Source organism: Typopeltis vanoorti, chromosome 25, assembly GCF_054136105.1.
Source record: "Typopeltis vanoorti isolate ZY-2024b chromosome 25, IOZ_Tvanoo_1.0, whole genome shotgun sequence".
Lineage (NCBI taxonomy): Eukaryota > Metazoa > Arthropoda > Arachnida > Uropygi > Thelyphonidae > Typopeltis > Typopeltis vanoorti.
In genome coordinates, this window is record NC_143573.1 from 64,759,567 (window position 1) to 64,786,226 (window position 26,660).

The 26,660-nt window shown below is 35.3% G+C and overlaps 1 protein-coding gene across 1 annotated transcript in view; it reads right to left on the bottom strand.

Moving 5' to 3' along the window:
* Positions 1-25,467, bottom strand: part of LOC150092810 (uncharacterized) — a 196,560-nt gene extending 171,093 nt beyond the window's left edge. The window contains exons 1-2 of the mRNA XM_090414285.1: positions 25,342-25,467; positions 12,062-12,212 (exon numbers count right to left, since the gene is read on the bottom strand). Coding sequence (XP_090270411.1) covers positions 12,062-12,210 — 149 coding nt within the window. The 5' untranslated portion in view covers positions 12,211-12,212; positions 25,342-25,467. The remainder of the gene's footprint in view (positions 1-12,061; positions 12,213-25,341) is intronic.
* Between the last annotated feature and the right edge of the window lie 1,193 nt (positions 25,468-26,660).

Here is a 26,660-nt window from a genome sequence, read left to right on the forward strand (position 1 = left end):
TGGAGTTGAAAATCCAAACCATAGGATCCATTGGGAGAAGTCGAAACTTTTACACAGATCTTTATATAAATATGAACATTTATATAAAGAAAGTGCCGAAACCCTACTACACAGACCAAATTTAAACCGCATTGACGTTCTTACTATTCCTAATAGTATGGGAAATTGTCATACAAAATTGTGTAAAATAATCTTTTTATATATATATATATATATATATATATATATTTTTTTTTTTTTTTTTTTTCTATAACACGTTACTGCACGCATATTGAGATTCCATCGTAATCATGTGCCCTAAATGTATGTTATTCCTAGGATTGTTTGAACTACTGTACTGATGATGTCCCAAGATACTTGGGATGAAATATTTACGAATTAAATAGTTATTAATGTGGTTAGTACATGTGTTTTTAGTAATGAATTCACCACAGGTTTCGTTATATAAAAAGAATTTTATGATAGTAAGAGAGAAAGAGAGAGATCTACTGGACGTATTACTGAGTCTTATGCCGATATAGAAATACTGGTGGCGCAGTCTCAACAAATAAATTTTCCAGTGTTCATAGACATACAACAAGTAAATGTGAAAGGTGGATAAACAACAGTAAGATAGAGGAAGTAGAGTAAGAAAGGAAAATATACAGAAAAAACGTGTAGAATAGAAAAGATATAAGAATAAAGATATTAAATAAACCCTTTGTTACACTAGCAAAACTATCCTAGCTGATTTATTTTTCTTTTATAATTTAAATTAAAGATAACATAAAATACTTTTCTTTTATGTTTTCTCCTTTTATCCTCTTCAAAATAAGACACTCTGTGTGTGTGTGTGTGTGTGTGTGTGTGTGTGTGTGTGTGTGTGTGTGTGTGTGTGTGTGTGTGTGTGTGTGTGTGTGTGTGTGTGTGTGCGCGCGCGGCGTGCGTGCGTGCGTGCGTGCGCGCGCGCGCGTGCGAGAAGATCCCAAGATCAGGAAGGATGGGTAGTCACAATGTAATAAACATTTCATTTTAATGGTTACTTTCAATATATAAAAGCTTTGAAATTTTCTTATGAGTTAGTTGAAAATCTGTAAATATGTTTTTTCCTGTTTTTACTTTGTACAGTAGTTGAGAGTTTAGAACCATTATGTTGACAAAAATAGAACTTTCTATACCACCTCAAAATCATATGCAAACATTCATGTCTGAACAGTTAACTGCTCATGTTATTCTTATTTTCTATTACACAATAGGATTCTATTGACTGATTGGTTGAAATGTCTCTCTTTCCTAATGATTTCATGCTGACTACATGACTGGTAGAGTGTGCTTTGGAGATTCTGCTATATGCAAAAGTACAAAAGTTTTCCTTCAGATAGTCGAGTCTTAACTCCAGGATGCGATTGTAATAATAATAAACAAGACAAAGAAGTGTCCAAATTTTACTATTATATTCCTAATAAACATCATCACATGCCCAAAAAATTCAAACATGGTTAAAAGTTGTTATGGAGATTTTTTAAATGTAAAAGCATGCTCAAGAATATTCAAGCTCAGCAAGGATCATTTTAAAACTGCTTGAGATAACTCAAGCTTAACAGCAAAAAGGAAAATATACTGTTAAAGAGTGTGACTATGATTAGAGTAGTAAATTCCTAAAGGTGTGATAAAAACTAGTAGTGCATGAATGACAGTGGTACATGGGAAGTGATCAGTTGAAAGAGGCGGTATCAGATTGCATCCCAAAGGTCAGGAGGATAAGCTAAGTGGATGAACAGAGATAAAAAGCAAGAGCTACAAAGACACTGTGGAGGGAATATAAAGAAAAAGGTGATCAGCATAGAGAGTGCAAGCAAGAAGGGTGACTAGCAAGCTAAGAAAGGCTAAATCAGATTATGAGAGAAAATTAGCTAAGCAGGCCAAAGTAAATCCAGGTTTTTTTTTGTTTGTTTGTTTTGTTATAGAGGAAGTAAGGAAAACAAGTATGATAGAATGAATTTAATCAATGTCGATTGTTGGAAAGTGATAGAGGCAAAAGAAACAGTCAAGTTTCTCAGTGATCATCTTGTAAAGATGCCTCCATTCATATTTAGATTTTGCAGTTGATGTGACAAATGCATGTCAAAATCGAGGTAGATGAACAGAAGGTGTTCAACATATTGAAAAATATCAAATGTGAATACAGCAGTGGGACTGCTGGGATGGCATGTCAACCCATATACTACTTGAATGTGTAAGAGAATTGGCATTGCCTTGGATGAGGTTGTTCAGTCTAAGTCTGCTCTGGCAAGGTTCCAAGGGAGTGGAAAGAGGGTAAGATAGTTATATTACATAAAGGTGGCTCCAAGACAGAAGTAGCAAACTGCAGACCAATTAATGTCAGGAGTGGTTTTGTTAAAATACTGGAAAAATTGGTTAAAGGTAAAATCCAAATGGGTGGATAGGGATACAATACTCTATAGTGGGCAGCACAACTTTGTGAAGGGCAAGTCCTGTCTTAGCAATTTATTCACATTTTATAATACAGTGACAGTGGAACTGGATAAAGGAAATCGCACACCATTACACTGCTGTACTTTGCAAAGGCATTTGATGGAATACCACATGATTAATGGAGGCGCTGGTGTTCTCCTTCCACTCCTGAAAGGTGAAAAACTTTCAATAAAAGTTGGATCTGAAAGAATTGCTTCCAATTTTACCAGTGAACTTTATACAATAAATAAAGCACTCGAAGCCTACTTAAAATTATCATCATCTTAACAATCTCAGGGAATTATAATTTACAGTGACTCAAGATCAGCTATGGAGGCAATCAAAAATGACAATACCAAGCTCACACAAGACACCCATAAACTCTTAAATCAACTAAAGTGTTTTGGGAAAAAGTTACATTTTACAATGGATTCCTGCTCGTGTAGGCATTGATTACAATGAAACAGCTGATAAATTAGCAAAAGAGGCCAGAGAACTCAACCAAGAAACTCACATGATAGCTCTTGCTGATGCACTAGCAAAAGCTAAACTAGTTCCACTGAAGTCAGTGATACAACATCAAATTCCTGAAATCAATGCTGACAGAAAGACCTCCACCACAATAGTAAGACTATGAACAAGACATTATAGAGGAATGAAGATCAATACAGATGATACAAAAACATATGGAAACTGCAACAACTGCCCCAATACTGAACTGACACTCATTCACATCTCCTGTCCAGTAATTACAGCAGCATTGCAAGAAATAGATCGTAATCCTGAACAACAGCTCTCTACAAACAAAATCATCGACATAGCCAGAGCAGTTCAAGAAGCACATGGAAACATCTAAGACTCTTCGAAGACAACAACAACATGGAAAACTATTACAAAAGTTGGAGCATATGGGAATGGATATGAAGCTAATAGCATGGACAGGTAGGTAGCTGATGGATAGACATGAGAGTAGTATATGTGTGTCAAGTGTGGAATCTAGGAGAATGAGGGTGATTAGTGGAGTATCTCAGGATTCTGTGCTAGAGCCATTTCTGTTTAATTTGTATATCAGTGACATAGGAAAGATTTAAGAGGGAATATTCAATTGTTTGCTAATGATGCAAAACTGGGGAGGGCGATAGTTGATGAAGGTGATGTAAATATCCTGCAGGATGATGTAAATAAATTAGCATTGTAGGAAAAGGATAATGATTGTCAAATTTAATGTTGCAAAATGTAAGGTTATGCACTTCAAGTTGAAAAAGTAGCAACTGTGTATCACATTAATGGTGCTGGATTACAAGAAATTGATGAGACTAGGGACTTGGGGATAATGGTGGACAGTGAGTTGAAGTTCAGAGGACATATTGCAAAAGTTGGTAAAATAGCTCAAAGGATTACTTGGATGTTGACACACTAACAAGTAAAGATATGGAGGTTATTATCGCTCTTTATAAGGCTATGATTCAGCCTCATCTAGAGTGCACAGAATTGGACAATTGGGTTTCTTGGGGACTAGGAGGTGGTAGAAAGGATTCAGAGATGAGTGACCAAGCTGATGACAGGTCAATGGAATGCTCCCTATAAGGATAAGTTGAGGGTGTATGGGTTACAAAATTTAGTTGATAGGCAGAGAAGAGGTGGACACGATAGAAACTTATACAATATACAATATTAAAAGGATTTTATAAAAATTATGCAAAGAAATTTTTCAGTATGTGACAAACAGAGAACTAGGAGTCATCTGTAGAAGTTGTACGGATGTGTAGACTCGATTTTGTGTGTGTATGTGCAAGCTTGGAGAGTGTGAATGAGTGGAATGGATTGCCAGAATTAGTTGCGAGTGTCCCGACAGTAAATGAGTTTAAGAAGAGGTATGACAGGTATTGCCAGGAGACTCACGATGAGTCTCCAGACTCTGTGGAGATAACGTATAATAATAATAACCACTCCAGTCTATCAAGACCATGCCTCTTTTGCAATTTTTGATGGCTATTATAGTAACTTCTTTGAGTGTTATAGGCCTTTTTAAAACACAAAATAGTATTCTGAGAGAAAACAGGTTGGCCACTCATTAAAGTTATTTTTTCAGTAAACTGTGAAACAGTTGTTTATATTGGATATAGAAATTAAAATGTTGGCCATATCGGTAAGATTCTCATTATTTATGGAGATTCTTATTAACGCATCTTCTTGCAATTTCATCAATTGCCTACTGTAGAAGGCCGCAAAAGAAAGAGAAGGGGGATATTTGCAGATCTTAATGCAGAAAAATAAAAATCTTAATTTTTCCCATTCTGCTTCAATTTTGGTAGTGCTTGCATTTGTGAGTGCTTGCCTTTGGCAGAACTGCAAGTTTTCCTACTTCTTAAGATAAGTTCTCTGTTATCAAATGCCTTAAGAATAACTTCTATGTCTTTGACAGGGCAGTGAGTTGTTTTTTATCCATAGCATCATCCTCTGTTAATCAGTGATTAACAGAGGATGATGCTCAGTGGAAGAGAGAGAGTGATAGTTATAGAATATTTTATAGAAAAAATAAACGATGAAGTAGGGTATTAATGATGATCTCAGAAGAGTTGTGTTCTTTCCATGTAAACTTGAGAAGAAAGTAATTGTGAGAATGGCTCTGAGGCCATTGTGAGGCTGAGGTAAGCAGGAATTTTAGATATTTAGTAAAGTGTTGCTACAAGCCAGGAAATGTAGAGGGGAAATAATTCTGTAATGTTTAGACAGATGAGACTGCGTAAGTAATAAGGAGGTGACAATAATGGGCGATGAACTATGGAAGTATCAACTGGAAAAGGAAATAACATGTTTGAGAAAGGAGACTACATTTCTAGAGCTAATGAGAGGTAACTACCTTATTCAGCATAGCTAAAGCAACATGTATGACATGAATATTGGATTTAATAATATCCTCTCATAAGTAATAATAAATGATGTTACCACCACTACCAACTGAGGAGAGCGATCAATGAGTAGAATGGTTCTGACACAGGAGGTGGCTAGATAGATACAAGTTTCACTGAAGAAAAGAGATATGTGGAATTATAGCAGGAGACTATGATAAATTAAGGAAATGGATTGGTTGCATGATTTGGCTTGATCAATTGTGAAGGGGAGAAAAAGAACCAAGTGCCAGCAGTGACTGGAACTGGGTAAGCATTTACTTATGGCAATATCAGATTGTATTCCTAAGGTTAGGAGGATAAATAAAGTAAGAGTGAAATGGATAAATCATGGAATTATGCAGGAGCTGATGAAGAAGATATAAAGAACAGGCTATCTCTCAAAAGCACAAGGAGTATAAGGGGGTAATAAATCTACACTCATTACCTTCCACAGGCTAGGAAGGTAATGAGTGTAGTCAGAAAGGACAAATTACCATATGAAAGGATAATGGCTGAAGAAGCAAAAAAAAAACCAAACCCTGCAGAATTCTACAATTATGGTGCTAACAGAAGAAATGGAAGACTTTTCTTCCCTTTCTGCTACTGGAATTATGGAGGACTGGCTTTAGCTGCTGGAGATGGAACATGAGTAGTATCATCTATGGAAGACCCAATGAAAATGTTCAATGAGTATTTTGTTGGTGTATTACATGCGTGTGGAGGAGAGGGAGTAGAGGTAGTGCTGAATAATAATCGGAAGGTGCATAGAAGACTGACAGTTTAAGAATGGAAGTGTTTAGAATTTTAAGCAACCTTGATGTTAACACGTTCGCTGCCATGCTTCTCAGGCATAGTTTGTTACCGCACACCAAGCACTTTCACTTCTACAAGGTCAGTACAAGTTATCTCATAGCTAGCTTATCAGACAGAATTTTGTTTCATTCGCCAACTAAGAGTAATCTCATATCATCCCCTACTATGTCTTACATACGCTGCCGACTGTGTAACTTGAGTTCAGAGTCAGTGATGTTCAGCATTCAGTGCAATAAGGTTTATTGTGTCGTCTTACAATTATTTAAAATTATCTAAATAAAAGCCTTCAATTACGCCATGGCCAGTAAAATAAAGCTTACTGATGAAGAATTAGAAGCTTACGCTAATATGAGCGATGATGAATGGAATGAATTATTTGGTTTCGATTCCGAAGATGAAATTTAACTTGTTTCCTGTTACTTGTGCATTATATATATATATATATATATATATATATATATATCGTATATAAATATATGTACATTAAAATGTTGAAAAAACTTCAAAAAATTGTTTTATTTGCATTAATAAATACACAGTTTACGCAACAATACCTCTTATAATATACTATACTTTTGCTGAAATTATTTTCCTTCCACCAAGCCCCCAGACATGCTCTCTGCTTTATTCACAAGGCAAGGGTCCAAATTAACATGCTTATACTACGGGTTAACTCGAGCTTGGCATAGGAAAGTTGGTAATCGACGTATGAATATATTCGTAGTTGGCTTGTGAGACTCATATACCAACTACGAGTATACTCGTAGTTGGCAGAAAACACGTTAATAAGGCTGTGAAATTGAAGGGGCTATTACCCTATATATAACCACATATATTATAGGAATGTGTGAAAGAGCTGCAGTGCTCTTGACTCTTAGTCATTCAACAGAAGTCTGTCAAGAGGGACAGTCTTGGAAGTCTGAAGTGGCAAATGTCATGATTGGTCTCCAGAACAGGGAATTCCAATTTCTGTTCTTCCCTCTCTTCTCATGCAGTGTCAGTGATACCCTTCTAAATCATGACACACATACTTAGAGATGCATAATCTCCTCACCATTTCAAAGGTACATCAGTTAAAATGATAATGCCAGATGCTGACTACAAGTTAGAGCATGGGCCTGAACCTGTCAGCAGGTTTGCCAATCAAACCGATGAATAATTCCACTGCCACATACTCTGCCAGGTCATGCCTGGAGAAGTCCGAGTAGTGGTATATGGAGAGGGGGAACTGTAGGGACTACATCATAGCAGAGAGACTGGTTTCTCTCTCTATGGATGTCATGTCCAAGAGCATCTTCTCTCATTGCACATCCTCACTGTATCAATCCATTTAATCAAATGTATGAAGACTCTTACAAAAATTAACAGCGACACTGTGACAAAAGCAAATCCCCCTCATAAACTAATCCCATCGAAATAGTCACAACATACAAACCATGTAAGAATCTTATCACTAAAAACTTACTTTCACATCCACTTTGCTAATATCCATAGCATTAACATAAATGGTGTTCACCATCACTTGTAGTCTTCCAGACCAGACATCTTATTACAGACAGAAAGCCAGATTGCAGCTACATCTATTTCCGACTGGATGTGACGAAATCAAGTTCATTGATGGTTGAGATCCATCTTTCCTTTCCGTTTTTATCCAGGATTGATATGAGCTCCTTAGCAATAGCTGGATCTTCAGTTTCCTCATATTTTGCTAGGAGTTCCTCACTTGTTTTGTGTATCATTGGTTCTGCTCCACCTAATTTTCTCAAAAGTGACCAACATGGAATATATTGTTTTCTGTAGCCTCTAGGGATAGAAGCTTTTGCTGCAGATTTGAGTAGTTTAACAAATCTAGGATAGCAATTAGGAGTGGGTGGAATTGCTCTAATGGTTTGCTCGATTTTTTCCCGAAATGAAGACCGGTTGGACCTGCAGAGATTCCATCTAACGATTGGTGTTCCGCTGATGACTAGGATTGATGTTCCTATCTCAATTAATGTAGGACGATGTTGACTATTAGGGAATCTGTTAAGGATGGTTCTGGTTGATGGAAGAGGCATATCCAGGCAAGATGGATATCCAGCACTAACAGCATGATTTGAGTAGGCTGGAAATTTGAGCAAATGAAAATGGCTATCAATTTAATGGTAGTAAGTATAAAGTTATGCACTTTGGCATAATGAGATTTCCAGCAGCATATTATATTAACGGCATTATGCTATATGAAACTGATGATACCAGGGATCTTGGAATAATGGTCAATAGAAATTTGAAGATCAAAGGTCATATAGCAAAAATTGCAAATACACTCAGAGAATAATTGCAATGTTGAAGTGAAAATTGGCATGTAAGGATAAAGGAAGTCATTTTGCCTCTTTATAAGGCCTTGATAAGACTGCACTTTACTAGTGTATGCTGATTTGGTCTTCCAGGTTACAAAGGAATAAAGAAGTTGTGGAAAGGGTGCAAAGAAGAGTTACAAAGATTATATTGGGATTATGAAATTTAGATTATGAGGACAGATTGTGAGTATGTGGATTACAGACCCCAGTTAACAGATGAAAGAGGGATAGTATGGTAGAGGTATATTAACTTTTGAATGGATGTGATAGGATATCATATGATGAAATTTTTCGTTATAAGGAAGGTGGGGAGAGAAGGCAGGGGCATCCATGGAAGTTAGGTTTGTTTGTGGACAAGAAAGGTGTAAGAGCTAGGTTTTTCTCTCAGAAAGCAGAAAGTGTGCGAGTGGAATAGTTTGCCTTTAAAGGTAGTGAGTGCATATAGCGTGAATAAGTTTAAATGAAGGTATGATAGCTGATTTGGGTGATGTATAACCTCCCTAGATGAGTCCTTGACTCCAGGTCTATAATAATAATAATAATAAAATATTTGCAGATGATCAGATAATAATATCAGATAAGGAAATCAATTTAGAAAGAGCAACATAATTGAAACATTAAGTAGAACAGTTTGAAATGAAAATATCCATAGATAAAATTAAAACAATGACATTTTGTGGACATGCTCCAGTTAGAAGTAAAATAGATATTAACCTGCCTACCAGCTGAGGTGGATGAAATAGTGAGACCAAATTGCACTTCTTATCCATGTTATTCAACGGGTGCTAGAGAATCTTGTCCAGATTTAGCTGGACGTCTATAGACATCATGGGGACATCTTAGATGATGGGTGGCTAATAATAAAACAACAGAACAGATAAATACTTTTAATTATCTTAAATGTGAAATATCACATGAAGAAGAAAAAGAAGACAAATTGAAAAACTTCCAAATTTTTACAGATTATAGGCCTGATATATAGATGATGCAATCCAAATACTGTACAAAAAGAAACACTCTTGAAAATATACAATATTAGCAGTACCTACATTATTGGATGGCAGTGAAATCTCAACAATATATAAACAAGATAAAGAATAAAAACAAGCGAAATGAGGTTCATGAAAAGAACTACAAAATACACGTTATTAGGCATAAAAAAAAAAAAGAATGAAGATATTTTAAAAAAACTAACAATAAACTCAGTAGAAGAAAAACTAAACAAATATAAAAAAAAATGGATAGAACATATAAGCTGAATGGCCAACACCCAATATCCTAAACAATTTAATAAAATATAAATCAAATGGGAAGAGGAAAGCCAAGTAGATCTCAAAAGGAGATATTACATTGAAAATGAAATTGGAACAAATCATAAGGTCTATATCCGTATTTAGCATTATAATGATGATAAATATTCATACTTATCGGGCATCTATCTCCATAGCATGGAAACTAGCCAATATCCAGCCTATTATAATAAAATAAATAAAAATAAATAAAATAAAATATGGTATCAAACTGACACTGCATTGCTCTGACCACAATGGAGAAGTAATTAACAATTAACTTTAGATGGCAATTTAGTCAACTGGATTCAGGATTGGCTATCTGATAGGTAACAGAGAATTGTGTATGGTGGGGCAATATCAAGGAGGCAGAAGATTACAAGTGGGGATTCCATAGGGCTCAGTACTGGGACCTGTATTGTTTATCCTTTATATTAATGACATTATCAGTGGATTGCAAGGGGATATTCAGTTGTTTGCAGATGATGTGAAGCTGGGGAGGGTTATTAATAATAGTGCAGATGTGGCAGCCCTGCAAGAGGATTTGAATAAACTGGACAGATGGACAAATGAATGGGGGTGTCGATTTAATGCAGCAAAATGTAAAGTCTTGAAGTTTGGGATACATCGATGGGAGGCTGCATACTCAATTGGAGGAGCTGTACTGGAGGAAGTAGGGGAGACAAGAAATCTTGGGATGATGAGTGATAGAAAACTGAAATTCAGGGAGCATATTGCAAAGGTGGTGAAGGTAACACAGAGGATTGCTGCAATACTGAAATGGACGTTGACCTGCAGAGATAAAACAGTTATCATTCTGTTGTATAAGACTCTTATCAGACCACACTTAGACTATTGTTCTTGAATTTGGTCCCCATGATTGGGAGGGGATAAATTAACTCCGGAAAGGGTACAGAGGCAGATAACAAAGATGGTTTCAGGACTGTACGATGTTAGTTATGAGAATCGGCTGAAGGAATGTGGATTGCAGAGTTTGGTGGATAGAAGATGAAAAGGTGATATGATCGATACTTTTAAACTATCAAGAGGCAGTTACAGGGTTGACACTGGAGAGTTCTTTTACTTGGTGGAACAGCGGGAAGGAGCAGTGACAAGGAGCCATCCCTGAAAGTTACGAAAGGAAGCTGTGAGCAAGAGGGTGAGGAGTGGTTTCTTTGCATGGAGGGTAGTTGAACCATGGAATGCATTCCCTGATAGTGGTGAGAGTGAGAATGGTCAATGAGTTCAAGGAGTGGTATGATAGACTTTGCGTTTCCTAGGAAGGTCCTCCCACAACGAGTCTCTTGACTCCATGGAGACCTGAATAATAATAATAATAATTAAATACCAGGAGGTCTACAATTAATCAACATTTGCCAGTTCTCACTCTTATTCCACAATTAATTTCCTAGTCCTCACACACTTCTACACAGACCATGAAAAGGTTTGACAAAACCTGTGTAGTCTCTTGACATTTCAAGGTAAATGACCAAATCTGGCATAGGAGTCTACTTGGTAAACTATCATCGTATGGTCTTCCGTCCATCTTTTGTAACTGAATGTGGACTTAAATACCAGGATCAAATATCTGCAAATATAAAATCCAGTTATTCATATAGCTTCCTTCGTCTAGATTTCCTTATCATGCCAGTGTCTGTCTTACAGCTCCATATTTTTTTTGTTATTCTTCTATATATATATATATATATATATATATATGACTTTTCTCACTACCTCCAGCTTAAAAAAAATAAAAAAATGTGTTGAATATTCACAACCTCCTGCTCACATGTAATACTAATGTGCTTTAGGTTATACAAATCTTATGTTTGCTTTGTAACAGATTAATATTAAAAAAATAAAAAGGTATCAAACATTAGGTTGATACCTTTGATCATCAGCAAGTACTTTTTCTCTGACCACTTTGCTTAGTGGTGCCATGTTTTCAATAATTGAATATATTGATATTTTAACATGAATCACTTTTATTTATTTTGGAAAAAACATTGCTCCTTTGTAACTTTAAAAAAAATCTATAAATTATAAGATGGCCATATATCAGAGAGAGAGAGAGAGAGAGAGAGAGAGAGAGAGAGAGAAAGAAAAAAAAACACTGAAACTGCTAATCACTGGACACTATGTACATGAAGCATAGAATTTGTAACCTTATTTACAATAACAGTCACAACACAAATGTAATTTCATACAAAAAAAATTTCTGTTCTTCCATCTCTCTCTCTCTCTCCCATACAGACAAGATATACTTAATTACCTGACATTCATTTTGTGTGTTGTAAATCCTAAATATGGATCTAGTACAAGACTCGTGACCAAATCATCATTTTCACTCAGTTCTTTAGCACTCATTCCAGTGGAAGGCACACAGCGAGAATTCTGCTTGGAACCACTTTCCACCACCATACCTATCCAATAACACAAATAACCTGCCATTATTAAACCAAGTGTTCATTCATTCTGGCATAATAGCATACTAATATATTTTTTTTATAACACAGGCTTTCCACAAAGGAATGCAGATGTTTTAAATGCAAATGTTTCAAACTAAAATTGTTAACAGTTACCTACCCTTAGATAGCAACATGCCTACTTAGTCGTGTGCATATACACACCCAAACCATTCTAATTAACAGATGCCTAGATAGCAACAGATGAAAAAATTAGAGTGGTTTATGTGACATATTTTTTTTAAACACAGAAGGGCTTGTAAGCCTGATTTTTGAAGAGAAATTACTCTTCCACAGTTTGGCAGATATCAGGATATAATATTCCAGCAAGACTATGGCATCCTTGCATTTTGGATACTGTGCAACAAACTATTACTAGTTTGTTGCACAAAACTTTTAGAACTTTTTCAAGACAATTTTGGCCATCTCTTTGAGAAAAAGGTAGATAAGGGTCAATTTGAGATGGCAGTTAGATAAGGGTCAATTTTCTATCTCACAGTCTCACCCCTACATCTTCAGATTTTTTTCCCTATGGATGAAGTGTACAGATCAAAAGCAACTTTACTATTAGAGTTAAAAGATAGAATTAGAGATGCTATAGCCACACAATGTATGCTGCACAATAAACTTTTTCATCCTAAATAACCTCCAAACTATCATTCACAACATTTGTTACTACACCAGCTTACATTTTTTAAATAAATATTTGGATTTAAAATACTTGCATTTCCCATTATTTTGTAGAAACTGTATATAAAAAATGTGAACTATAATTTAATAAAAAAAGAAATGAAAATCATTCATATAATTTATATTTTTGTAGCTTATATATGCAATTTCCTGAATGGTAGTATTCCTTTTATTTTCTGACAAAATTTATGCAACAAAAAAACAGTAGTTTCACATTTGGATTAAGTACTTATTTCATGCACCAAGATTAAAAGTCATAGGTGATCAGTTTCAATATGATCTTTAAAGTAATATGAACTTAGAAACAATATTGACTTAGAGGCCTACACAGTACCAAATACTATAAAGCATATTTCCATTTGGTAACAATCTACAGTGTTTGCATTCTTTGGCTTTGTCTTAAATGTCAAGCACAGCAACACAAACCGACTTCCTCTAGTGATAAATAAAACAAGAAACAAACCACCTATATAATATAAAGAATGATTACAAATAAGTCAAGGTTATGCAACTCCCACCCACCAAAGTTGGAAACCTACTGTAGATTTACAACCTACTTTTTTCTATTTAATTTTTTTATATATTTTTATTTATTTTATTATAATCCAGAGACCCTGCTCTAAAGATCAAGCATAGAACTTTTTTAAGACACTTCAAGCCTCCAATAAGAAAGGCAGTCCAGCTCTCATTCATGGACAGTAAAATTCATTTACCAGTATTTTTCGGATCATGAAGAACCTACTGATGATAAAGTGGGTATTTTGTCGCCTCTTCTCCATTGGCATTCCATTTATAAAATTTTGTATTAGTTATAAGTCATAAGTGCAAGATTTAAGATTTTAGAGTAAAAGAATGCTATCTAATCAGAAAGCACATACCTCAACCTTCACAGTGCTTGTTTAGCAATTAAACTGTTTATAATATTATATACGGAACATTTTATATAAGATATTCTGATGTGAATCATGCAATAGGATTTTGATGTTCAGTCCCCCTTCCCCCCAAAAAAATTATATCATCATGCCTCCATAGCACAATTTGAAGAACATGGCACCCATTGACTGGAAAAAGCCTCAGTGAGAAAGACCATATAAAGGAACCTTTTAAATGGTCTTTCTCAACTGAAGGTGAGTTAGCTGATCTCATATGGTAGTAGCAAGGCTTTCTTTCTCCCAGAAACTTGAGTTTTTCATCCTGATAAAAGGTTGTAAATCTACTGTACATCTTTACTGTGGTTATATTAAAGATCAGATAATCTGGATATCCTGCTCTCGAGTCCCAACATGAAACTTTTTCAAGATTCCAATGAGCAAGTAGTATACCACTGAGAAATAAAAACTTAAGACAATCATCCATACTTGCAGTGAATTTCAAGCACATTATCTGAAGCTTGGAGAGGAAAACTGCAATCCAATCAACTAATTAGGCCAGCAAATTATTGGCCTGGGGTAGTATAAATTTAATTTGGACCATATAATTTTGTATCATTTTGAGTTATTTCCCCAAAGTTTGGTTTTGCAAATGATAACATTTAAATCAAAATGAAAATGGCTGGACACAGTTATTGCATATAGTGGAGTAGAGTGCCCTCCTAAAATGAGTCCTTGGAGGCATCAGATAATAATAAAATACTAATAAAAATCTCTGGATGAGGGAAAGATGTAGAAAGTTTCTCTCATCCAGAGATTTTTTATTAATAAGGTAAAGCACCTTTTAGCTATTTGTATATGAGATATATATGACTTCTGCATTACTTCAACCTTGGTATCTCTGCTAGGTCTTGCTCCCACTGATGAGACCACAAAAAAAGGTTGAAACTGATCTGGGTAGTGGCCCTTCCCATTATGCATACCAATATACACGTCTGAAAGAGGGGGAGGGGGGGTGCTTTGCATTATGGGATATATACTAAGGCAAGTGATATAACGTCATTAACCTCTATATAGAAGTAGCTTAAACGTGAATATATTTCAGATACAAAACATTGTTTCGCTTCCCTAGGAAAAGGATTAAAACCACGTATATAATTTCTTGGTATCTTTAAAGTATAATAAACCTAAGGTAAAAAACTTTTCACATCTTAGACTTTAAAACAGTCAACATTCTCATCCTTCTGCTAACAGAACCAATATATCAAAATCATGAAGAAATTACATCCGAGTACTCAGTCACACTCCTTAACTTTACACATATTAGGACTTGAAAGTATTGTTAAAGGTAGCGAAAGAAAAGAGTGACAGAGTTAGGCTAGTCTGTTGCTGCGGTACAACAGAGAGGAGTTTAGAAGAAGGGCCATAATCGCAAATGACTTTATGCGCAGGTTATGCAGATGGTGTGGAATTCGTGGATGGGTGGAATGAGTTTGATGGGCGAAAGGATTTATACAAGATGGATGGCCTGCATTTGAATGAATTTGGTGTGCGGAGACTGGAAAAAGTGTTGCTGAATGAAGTGAAAATGGATGTGCAGAACCAGGGAAACTAGAACTACCAAGGAGGAGGGGGGGAGAGTGGATATGCAAACTTCAGTGAGAGAGTTGAGTGTAAAAATGTATATAATGTACCCGAGCCAGCACTAAGGACAAAAAATGGGAATGGGACATTTAGAATAACGCATCAAGATAGGGGTGGGACAAAGGGATCACTGCATTTCATGTATACTAATGCCAGGAGTATTAGGAACAAGAAGGAAGAATTTTTGGCATTGACTGGCTCTTCCTGGCCACAGGTTATTGGCATTAGTGAAACATGGCTGACAGAAGATGATATAGTTAGTGGGATAGAATGTGTAGGTTATAGTGTGTTTAGGAGGGACAGAGAGAATAAAATGGGGGAGAAGTGTTAATGATGATAGCTGATGAACTGCAGCCAAGGAGAATTGAAGTTGTATTGCAGGATAGTGAAAAGAGCTCATTTGAGACTATTTGGTGTGAGATTGAGACTGGCAGAACAAAATATACAGTTGGGTGCTGCTATAGACCAGGTGATGGAATAGATGGTGGGGATAGTAGGCATGAACAAATTGATGAAATGAGTGGAAGGAGGGTAATTATTATGGGAGATTTCAACTATGGTAACATTGATTGGAAGGAGGAGAGGACACGTGTGAGGAAGGAACTGGATTTTATTCAATTGTTAAGGGATAACTATCTGAGACAGCATGTAATTGAAAATACTAGGGGTTTGAGAGTGCTTGACCTGGTAATAGCATCTGGGAGGTGGCTAAAGGTGTGGAATTTTCAATTAAGACAGGGTATATGTGGAATTACCGTGCTGGCAAGTATGACAAGCTTAGGAGATTGCTTGGTTCAGTGCCATGGCATGTAAAACTGCAAGGGCTGGATGTCAATAGAGCATGGGAAGTGGTCAAGAAGCATTTACAGGAAGTTATGGCCGATTATATACCTAGGGTCCGAATAATAAAACAAGTAGAGGTTAAATGGATGAATAACACCATTATGTTTGAGCTGCAAAAAAAAGAAACTGTGGAGGGAATTTAAAGAGAAAGGTGACCTAAAGGCACATGAACGGTATAAAGCACAGGCCAGAAGGGTAACGAGTGTGGTAAGAAAAGCAAAAGCGGATTATGAAAGGAAACTAGCTATGCAAGCTAAAGAGAATCCCAAACAGTTCTTTCAATATGCTGCAAGCAAAAAAAAAAAAAAACTGTACACGGCAGAATGATTTTAAGGAATGCCAATGGTAAGGAGATCACTGAATCAGTCAATATAGTGGAATTACTGAGTGAGCACTTTGGAAGAGTATATCATCCAGGTGGTGACATTGAAAGAATGAAGGAACCATTAGTTTATACGGGAATTGTGATGAATGAAGTGGAGGTAACTAGTCTATTACAGAACCTCAATGTCAATACATCTGTGGGATTGGATGGTATACCGGCACGGGTCTTACGTGAAGTGGCTAAAAAATTATCAGTGCCCTTGACCATGTTGTTTAATCTGAGTCTCGAGTCTGGTTTAGTCCTGAAGGTATGGAAAGAGGGGAAAAGAGTTCCACTGCATAAAGGAGGATCCAAGACTATGGTTGCAAATTACTGACTGATCAGCATATCAAGAGTCGTCAAGGTCTTGGAGAAAGTAGTCAAGGGAAAAATACAGGAATGGATTGATGAAAATGAGATACTGTATGGGGGACAGCATGGTTTTGTGAAGGGTAGATCATGCCTCAGTAACTTGCTCAAGTTTTATAACACAGTGACGGCTGAACTGGGTAATGGGTTTACAGTGATACTGCTGGACCTGGCTAAGGCCTTTGACAGGATACCACATGGAATTCTAATCCGTAAACTGCAACATATGGGAATGGATATAGGGTTGGTGAGATGGATAGGTGGGTGGTTGATGGAGAGATATCAGAGAGTAGTTTATCCGGGAGTAGAGTCCAAAAGACAGCCTGTGACTAGTGGTATGCCGCAGGGTTCTGTTCTTGGACCACTGCTGTTCAATTTGTTCATTAACGATATAGGGAAGGATCTAAAAGGAACAGTTCATATGTTCACTGATGATACAAAGTTGGGTAGGGCAATAGTGACTGCAAAAGATGTCAAAATCTTGCAGGATGATTTGGATAGATTGGAGTTCTGGACTAAGGAGAATGGATGTCAATTTAATGTGACAAAATTTAAGGTTATGTATTTTGGGGTGAAAAGATTAGCAGTAGTATACCACACAAGTGGAACTGTACTCCAGGAGATTGATGAGGCCAGGGACTTGGGAGTGTTGGTGGAGAGGGAGATGAAGTTTAGGGGGTACATTGCAAAAGTGGCTAAATCAGCTCATCAAATCACTTGGTTGTTGAAAAATACTTTGACGAGCAGAGACAAGCAAGTTATTGTACCTCTGTACCGAGCCTTGATAAGACCTCATCTTGACTACTGTGCCTAGATTTGGTCACCTAGGTTTCTTCTCGATGGGGAGGAGGTGGAGAGGATCCAGAGGCGAGTGACCAAGATGATAGCAGGTCTATGGAATGAACCTTATGAGAACAGGTTGAAGATTTGTGGGTTGCAGAAATTCGTTGATAGGCGAAAGAGAGGAGATATGATTGAGACATTCAAATTGCTGAAGGGTTTCTATAGGATTAATTCAGAGGATATTTTTAAGATCAGGACTGGTGGTGGGAGAACTAGGGGACATCTATGGAAGCTGGGCAAGAGTGTGGTTAGCAAGGGTTAGAGCTGGGTTCTTTACTTTCAGAGTGGTAAATGAGTGGAATAAGCTGCCAGAGTCTGTTGTAGGTGCTATGACAGTGAATGAGTTCAAGGCAAGGTATGATAGATACTGTGAGAATGCTGAATAGTTGTGTGGACATGAGGTTTAGGGCCTTCCTCGATGAGTCTAAGGACTCCCTTGAGTCGCCCGTAAAAATAATAATTATATGCAAACAACTGTCTATCTTCCTTCAAATCATATACTATATTGCTGATGTATCAATGAAATAACAGTGGAACAAAATTTTACTGCAAATCATTTGTCATCCCCTTACCTTCTCTCACACAGTTTCTCCCATACGGAACTCACTGATATCATAGAACTAATTCTTATATCTTATCCCTATTCCCCTCAGTTTCAAATTATCCTATACCAACAATTACATATTTTCTTGTATTAGATACATTTTTAATGAAATTTCTGCTTTCAATTACTTGGTTAAAAAAAAAAAGAAAAAAAAAAGCAATGGATTAAAGTATATTGAATATATATTTATTTTATCCAGTCTGACCGCAGTACTGTATATTTATATTAATGCATTATGGAGGGCAATTATTACTGAAGAATGATTCTCTCTAAATATTATATTTTGTGGGAAACTGACATATGAAGTGGTAATAAGGATCACCTTTAACAGCCTCTTAATTCTATACTGGAATATTTTAAAAAAGACAACATTCACCATTGCAACTTTAAAGCTTAATTGCAGTTTTGGATATACAGATGATAATATGAGGAAAAGCACAAACCTTCCTAGAACATCTAAATGGAATAATGTTCTCATAATGAGAAAAATAACTAAACTTCCTGTGGTATCTAGATACAATACACAAATTAAAAAAAAAAAAGTTAATAAAAAAGTCAGCATACCATTTTAGTTGTTATAACAAAACAATCAATATAAAAAATTATGGAAACAACTACTGTGTTATAGTAAAACTTCAGTTTAATATAAACCAAAATAATCACTCAATGTTTCGACCTTAAAGATCACAACCATAAAGGAAAGGATAACAAAACGGCAAAACAGAACAGTAAAACCTACAGTTTGATCTTTTCTTCTAAGCTCTTTTTATAACCATTTTTTGGTTATAGCCCCCCATTTGTCTCATTTTTTTCTCTGTTGAAGGCTTCTCAATGCCAACATTCTCCAACTATCTCATAGAGATGGTTGGAGAATGTTGGCATCTCTGGTCATCCAGGCATTCATCTTCCTTCATATGGATGCCAATGCATGATTGTCTTTTTCCATCTATCACTTTTCATCCATGCAATTTGTCCTACCAATTTCCATTTTAATATTTAAATCTTTTCCCCTATATCCATCATTTCTGTATCTTTTCTTATAACTTCATTCTATTCATTCATTCTATTATTCATTCTGCCTATTCAAAGAGTGCTGAGGCTTTATTTCAACGCCCTAACTTGAATCAAAATGATTGCCTATCCTTGTCAAAAATATGGAACAGTTTAATCTGGATAATACACTAGGTTCTTTTTTTTGTTTTTTTTTAATCGAGACCTTCTAATTCCTACATTAGTTTAATGTTATCTTTAATTGAATTTATAAATTAAGATTATTATATGAAATGGTGAATTAATACCTATAATTTATTCATCACTCTGAAGAAATTTACCTCTCTTTAGTGCTTAGCAATGTAACATCAGGTGGCTCGTTCTACTTTTGAATGATCAATTGTTTATATTCCACCTTGTAAAAACTGTTCCTATCAAGCCACTGAGGATAGTCTGTTAATTTCAGACTGAAATATTTGGCAAATATTAAAACATTCTTGTGTTAACGTGTTTATATTTATTTTACTTTGTCTAATAGCACTCTCCATTCTACGTGGTTTCCTCATGTATCCAATATCTGATTGGTTAATGGTTTCTGATCTGTATGGCATAACTAAGATGACACATTGGTTGAAAGGTATGGCTCTATTTTTGGGTTTTATTTTACTACACAGGAATTTTTATAGTTTGCCAAAACCTGCCCAGTCTAGATGAATTCTTTATTTCTTCAGAAATGCTTCTTTTCCTAATGTGCAAGTTCTTTCAAGGTAATATATACAGTTCTTCCATATTCTTGAACTTGCTCTATTTTATTACTGTCTGTCTATTGTTATTTGTTCTGTTATCTGGTTTTCTTCAATATTTGCTGGCACGAGTTCGAATCCCACCACGGGCATGGATGTTTGTAATTGTCTTTAGGTGGAAGATGAATTTCGTTGCCTAGTGTGAAACTACTGCCCCCACTTATTTAGGCCTGAAGCAGCTTGAAAAAGTTTCATGTTTGGTCTCTCTTTAGAGCAGGGTTTCCAAGGCTACGTAAAAAATACAAATATATATATAATTAATAAAACAGAAAAAAAAAACCTTAGCCTATTCACAGTACTAATGTACAATAGGCATGAGTGGGAATCACATAAAAACAAAAAATTTGCTATTATTTTAGCTGTTTTTTTCATAGTTTATACACAGATCTTTCTTTGATACCATACTTCATTTGGTCATCATTTCTCCTGGCTCTTCTGTTGTTTGCTATCATCACAATATCATTAGCATATCATAAATTATTTGTTTGTTTTTTTTTACTACTAATATTAATCCCTTTGTCACTCCAATCCAGTTCATTATTACTCCATTGAATAAGTAGAGTGAAACAGTATCTTCTTTATTTTAAATAGACTGCCTTGTTTAAATGCAAGGATGCCAGCAAAGATTGGTCGATTGGTAGAGCCTCTGCTACTAATGGCTCACGAACAAAGTTAAGCAAGTTCGAGTGCGGTTAGTAGTTGGAAGGGAATCAATCGTTCGATGCTGTTGGCACACTCTCCCTCAATGAGTCTTTGGACTCCCTGGAGGTGTCACATAATAATAATAATAATAATAATAGCAGTGCTTTTTCATATATTTTGTTTATTAGCTGTATATAATTTTGGCTTACCCATTTCTTCATTGCTATTAAGATCATGCTTGTTTTTCAATTGAATCATGGTATCTCCATGGAGTACAGAAACTCATTGTGTTAGACTCATATTAATTTTATACACACAAAAACCATCATATCTTTTCTTAAATACATTCACTGTCAGGGCACTCACAACTAATTCTGGAAATCTATTCCACTCAATTCACCACTCTCCACACATCCTTACTAACCACTCTTTTTATAGTCCATAAAACCTAACTATAATGGTAGTTTGTATTCCATGCATTTTCTCTTAGATGAGTCAATGTCTGCAGGTGGTCAATTGTGCCAAACCTCCTTTCTGAATCCAATGTAGCTTCATATAATAACTTGGTAATCCTGTTTGTTACTTTTATAAATATAATTTATATACATGTGACAAAAAGCTCATAGGCTTGTAATTTTGTTTTTCTTGTTACCCTATCTGAACAAGAATCATGATAGCACTGTTCCATTTGCTGGTATATATATTTCTCTTTTAAGCATTTATTAAACAGATTTTTTAGTTCTTCTATTAACATTTCCCCCTGCTGCTTCCAGCAAGATTTTGTCTGAGTTTCAAACTAAGAAACATCCCAAACACACACATGACTATCTGCATGCAAAACCATACCATCTAACAAGTGAGAAGATGTAAAAAAAGAAAAACACTAAAAAGGTTGATGGTGATTCCTCCAGTAAAGATTGATGATAAAAAGCATTAAGGTCATTAGTTGATCCAGTCTTGCAGATTGCTTAAAATCTTTTATGCTAAAACCTAGTTTTAGCATAACTTCTGATTTTTTTTTCTTTGCAGAGGTCATGATAGCAAGGCATCATAACATTAAATAACCTTAGTACATTTGAGCTGTGTTATTCATTGTGATCATCTTCACTCAAGGATGGGTGAACCTGATGAAAAGAAAATCTCTTCGGAGTAAGAGACAAGTCCAACAGGAGCAATCTCAAGATTTCTCACTACTTATCCAGCTACTGGCACCTGTTTGACATCAGACTTTTCCATTCATCAAACCAAACTAGGTGACTGGCATTGTAAGGAGGGCTGAATCAGAATATGAGAGAAATTTAGCCAAAGCAGATCAAAGGAAATCCTAAAGAGTTTTTGCTATGTAGCAAGTAAGAGGAAGAAAGACTATGGAAAGATAACTTTAAGCAGTGCTAGTGGTCAGAAGGTGAGTGAGAATCCAAGATGAGTCTTTGGACTTCATGGAAGTGTCTATACAATAATAATAATAAACTTCTTTTTTTGTTTGTCAAGCTGATGAAACAATATTTAGAAATCACTGAGAACACACTGAATGTCTCGACGGTAAGTAACACAAAACTAGACAAAGTTTTGTGGTCCCTAAGCTATAACTATCAAGTCCCTCTACTGCTTTAATTGTAAGTTATCTATACTGAAGGCCTTTGTAAGGTGACACCCTAAGAGGAGCTTATCTACCTTATGCATAAATCCAGCCGTGGGAAAGTTGCTTTCTATTTCTATATGGAAACTGTTCATCAATACCAACTCTACATCCCACAAAAATTCATTGCTTAAAAAGTTGTAACTGAAGAATAGCTTTATGCAAAAAGTGCTTATTTTACAAATCACAAAGTACTTATTTATTGACAGTTAAGCTACAAGTTTTAAAAATGAACTATTCAGGAAAAGAAACAAAACAAGCATAAATCTTTCACACAATGCAGTTGTATATTTATTGCTATCATTATATGGGTATCTTCATGGAGTCAGAAAATTCATCGCAGATCTATGCCAACTATTATTCACACAATACCTATCCTACCTCTCCTTAAACTCATTCAGTGTCAGGGCACTCACAACTGCCTCTGCCATTCCATTCCAGTCATTTACCCTGCTCCAAGCAAAAAAATCTAATCTGCCATCCTTACTAAACAGACTCTTATACAACTTCCAGGGGTGACCCTGAGTTCTATCTCCACTCATTATGTACTGAAAAATTTCTTTTGTTAATGTTATAGAATATCTTTAGTAACTTTAGTAATAAGTTTCAATCATGCCCCCAACCCTTTTCTGCCTGTCAACTAAACCAGCTTGGTGACTTGTCTCAGGATGCTCTCCACCACCTCCTGATCCTCAAGAAACACAGGTGATCAAATCAATAGGGATAATAACTTCCCAATCAACCTTTAGATGTTGAGGAATACATTAACATGTATTCCTCAACATCCAAATAATCCTTTTTGACAACTTTTGCAATATGCCTTCTAAATCTGAACTCTCCATCCACCACTTCCAAATCCCTAGCCTCATCAATTTTCTGCAATCCACTACCACCAATGTACTAAATAAAATGTAATCTTTTCATCCATGAGTGTATAACCTTAAACTTTCCAATACGAAAACGAGAACCATTATCCTTATCTTACATTGCCAATATATTTAAATCATTTTGCAGAAATTCTACATCAACTTTATCAACAACTGCCCTCCCCAGTTTAGTATCATCAGCAAACAGCTGAATATCCTCTTTAAATTATTCCCTACATCATCAATATACATGTTAAACAGTAGTGGTCCTATTACAGAACCACGAAGCACTCCAACATTACTTTCTTCTCCTGGACTTCACTCCACCATATACTATTCTTTGGTGTCTGTTAGTCACCCTCCCTCCATCCATTCTCATTTACTCCAAGTTATGCAATAGTTTTATGTGCAGCATTTTGTCAAATGCCTTGGCAAAGTCCAGCAATATATAGTGTAGCCATTTCTGTTATCTAATTCAGCTGTCACTATTATAAAATTTGAGTATATTACTAAGGCAAGACTGAACTTTTACAAAGCCACCCTACATTATCTTATTCCTATCTACCTATTCCTAAATTTTACTGCCTCCCTCAACTTCTCATGCATTACTGACATTTGTTTCTTGTAATTTCTTAACCTATGGCACTGCTTCAAGATGCATCCTAAGCTGGTCATAATTGCCAGTTTGTAATTCAACATAAACACATTCCTGAAGAATTCCCCATTCGCAACATCCCAGAATAAGACTGCATGGTTAATTACTCTTATACTATTACCAGATTTCATTTACTGTGTGCAGTCCTGATAAGTATTTGGAACAACTTTAATATTTAAAAATGTGATGACATTTTCAAAGTCCTTGCCTGTGAGGAAGGGCTAGATTATATAAAATAAGGTTGTTGTTTTTTTTTTTTTATTTTGACATTTGCTTAACATCAATACTTCACTTTTCCATTAACATTTATTTCAAAGTTTTAATTTTAATTATAATTCAAAAATTAAGTTTATAAGTTTCTTTAAAAAAATAATTTTCAAATATCCATATCAATATTTATATATTGATACCAAACTAAAATATTAGCAAAATCATTCCTAAGGACAGTTTATTTGATAGAGAGAGAAAGGAGGGAATGCAAGGAATAACAATAAGATGCACAGCATTTCTATTGCTATAAGAAATCTGGACTCTCGGTTCTCTACTTCTCATTCAATAGGCGGTTTCAGTAAACAATTTTAATAAATAATATTTGGCGCCACTGATGAAGATAAAACAATGTTATTACTAACTCTGTTGTTAAAGTGAAAGTATTCACAAGCCATCAATCGTACCATATTATGAAAATTAATTAAAAAGATTAATCTTCTTCTTCTTCTTATATGATAAAAGCGTTATATAACAAGATAGCAACACATAATTATAATCTAAGATCAAACTATTTTGAAAAGGTTCTTCCTTTTATTCATCTTAAAGAAAGAACAGTTTCAAAATAGTTGGATCTTAGATTACAATATAATCTTAGGTTATAACCTTTCAAGTTTTTTGCCTCGCTAATATAATCTAATCCTATTAATTCATCTACTATTACAAATAACTGTTCTCAAAAGAGAGCCTGCAAAGATTATTATTATTATTATTACTACTATTATAATTTTTTTTTTACCTTTATGTAATAACACAATAAACAAACAAAAAAGTGTGTATGTGTGCGTACGTGCGTGTATATATATGTGTGTGTGTGTGTGTATATATATATATATATATATATATATATATATATATATATATATATATATATATATATACACACACACACACACACACAAACTTTTATGTCACATAAACAAAACAAGTCTGGTTAGGTAAAATCTGCTGAAACCAGAATTTAAATAAATAAGTTCGGAGCATAATACAAGTACGTACCGAATAATGATTTCTTATTCCTGAGGCAACTTTTTTTTTTTTCTCAAATTGCACATAAACCCTACTTTTAATATGGCGTAATAAGGTAATGTGAATCGAATGATAAGCACCACTGTATACAAAAATAAGTCATTCAACCTCAGTTGTCAGTGAAAGGTTCAGGGAAGAGTTTTAATTTTAAAGTTAGCCAATCACAGAAAGGAAGGAAGGGCAAAGAGCTCACGAACTGGCTTCCTTCTGAAAGGAAATGAAATGAAAACAAGACAGTATTGCAAGAAACTTCGGGTTGATAATAATTATTGTAAATAATTGAATTAAATTCAGTTTTACTTTTTTAATCAATATAATATTTGAATTAAATACAAGTTCCTGTAGATGAGAAAACAGTTGATTTCATTATTCTACATTGAATTCTGGATGATGAAGCTGAGATGATGGTTCGTTTTATTGGTACCGTGTATTCGTTTCATTATGTTACATTAAATCATGGATGATAATACTAATGATTGCTGAATACTATTGTTATTAATATGAGTTCTGTTATTATTAGTATGCATACATATGAAGAAAGCCATAGCTACACACTTTTGTCTGAGATAAATATCGCCACCCAGGAAACTAAATCCATAATAAAATGACTTTTTTTAGAAAGATCGATGACCTGTGGTGACAAGAACTAGTTGTCTCACCTATCACCCTGTCCCTGCATTAATTTATATGAACAAACACAGGCAACATACATCAGCGATGACCAACTGGGATCGTTTCCTCAGACCAGTTTCTAGGACAACCAACATTAGCCTCGGTTGGAAATACTTGGGATAAATTTCCGTCTAGAATGGGGAATCTTCATAAGGATTTTTCAATGGAAGGTGGATTAGACGATCTCATATGAAAATGGGAGGAGTGTTTCTTCCATAAACCAAGCAAAGTGGCTGAAAAACGCACGCAGTTAACAGACATAATATATTGACTTCATAGCTTTAGTTCTTATGCTGTAATTCAAACCAAAGAAAGCAGGTAGCCTGTGGTCCAAATTTGGTCAGCACCACAATCATATCAAGGACAGTGAGGTTACATCCCAACTCCTACTGCCATGCGTCTTACATTACACCAGTGGTCGATATCGACCCCCAGGGGTCGATATAACATTGTTAGGATAGATTCCGGCTCAGGGGTCGATAGAAAAATATAAGACATCATTGTATGGGTAATATTTAATTCGGTAAACTTGGATTACCTCCATCCTGAATGACAACACAATTAAGAATGAATTGTGTTGTCATTCAGGAATACGACCTATAAGATGGAGCAAGATC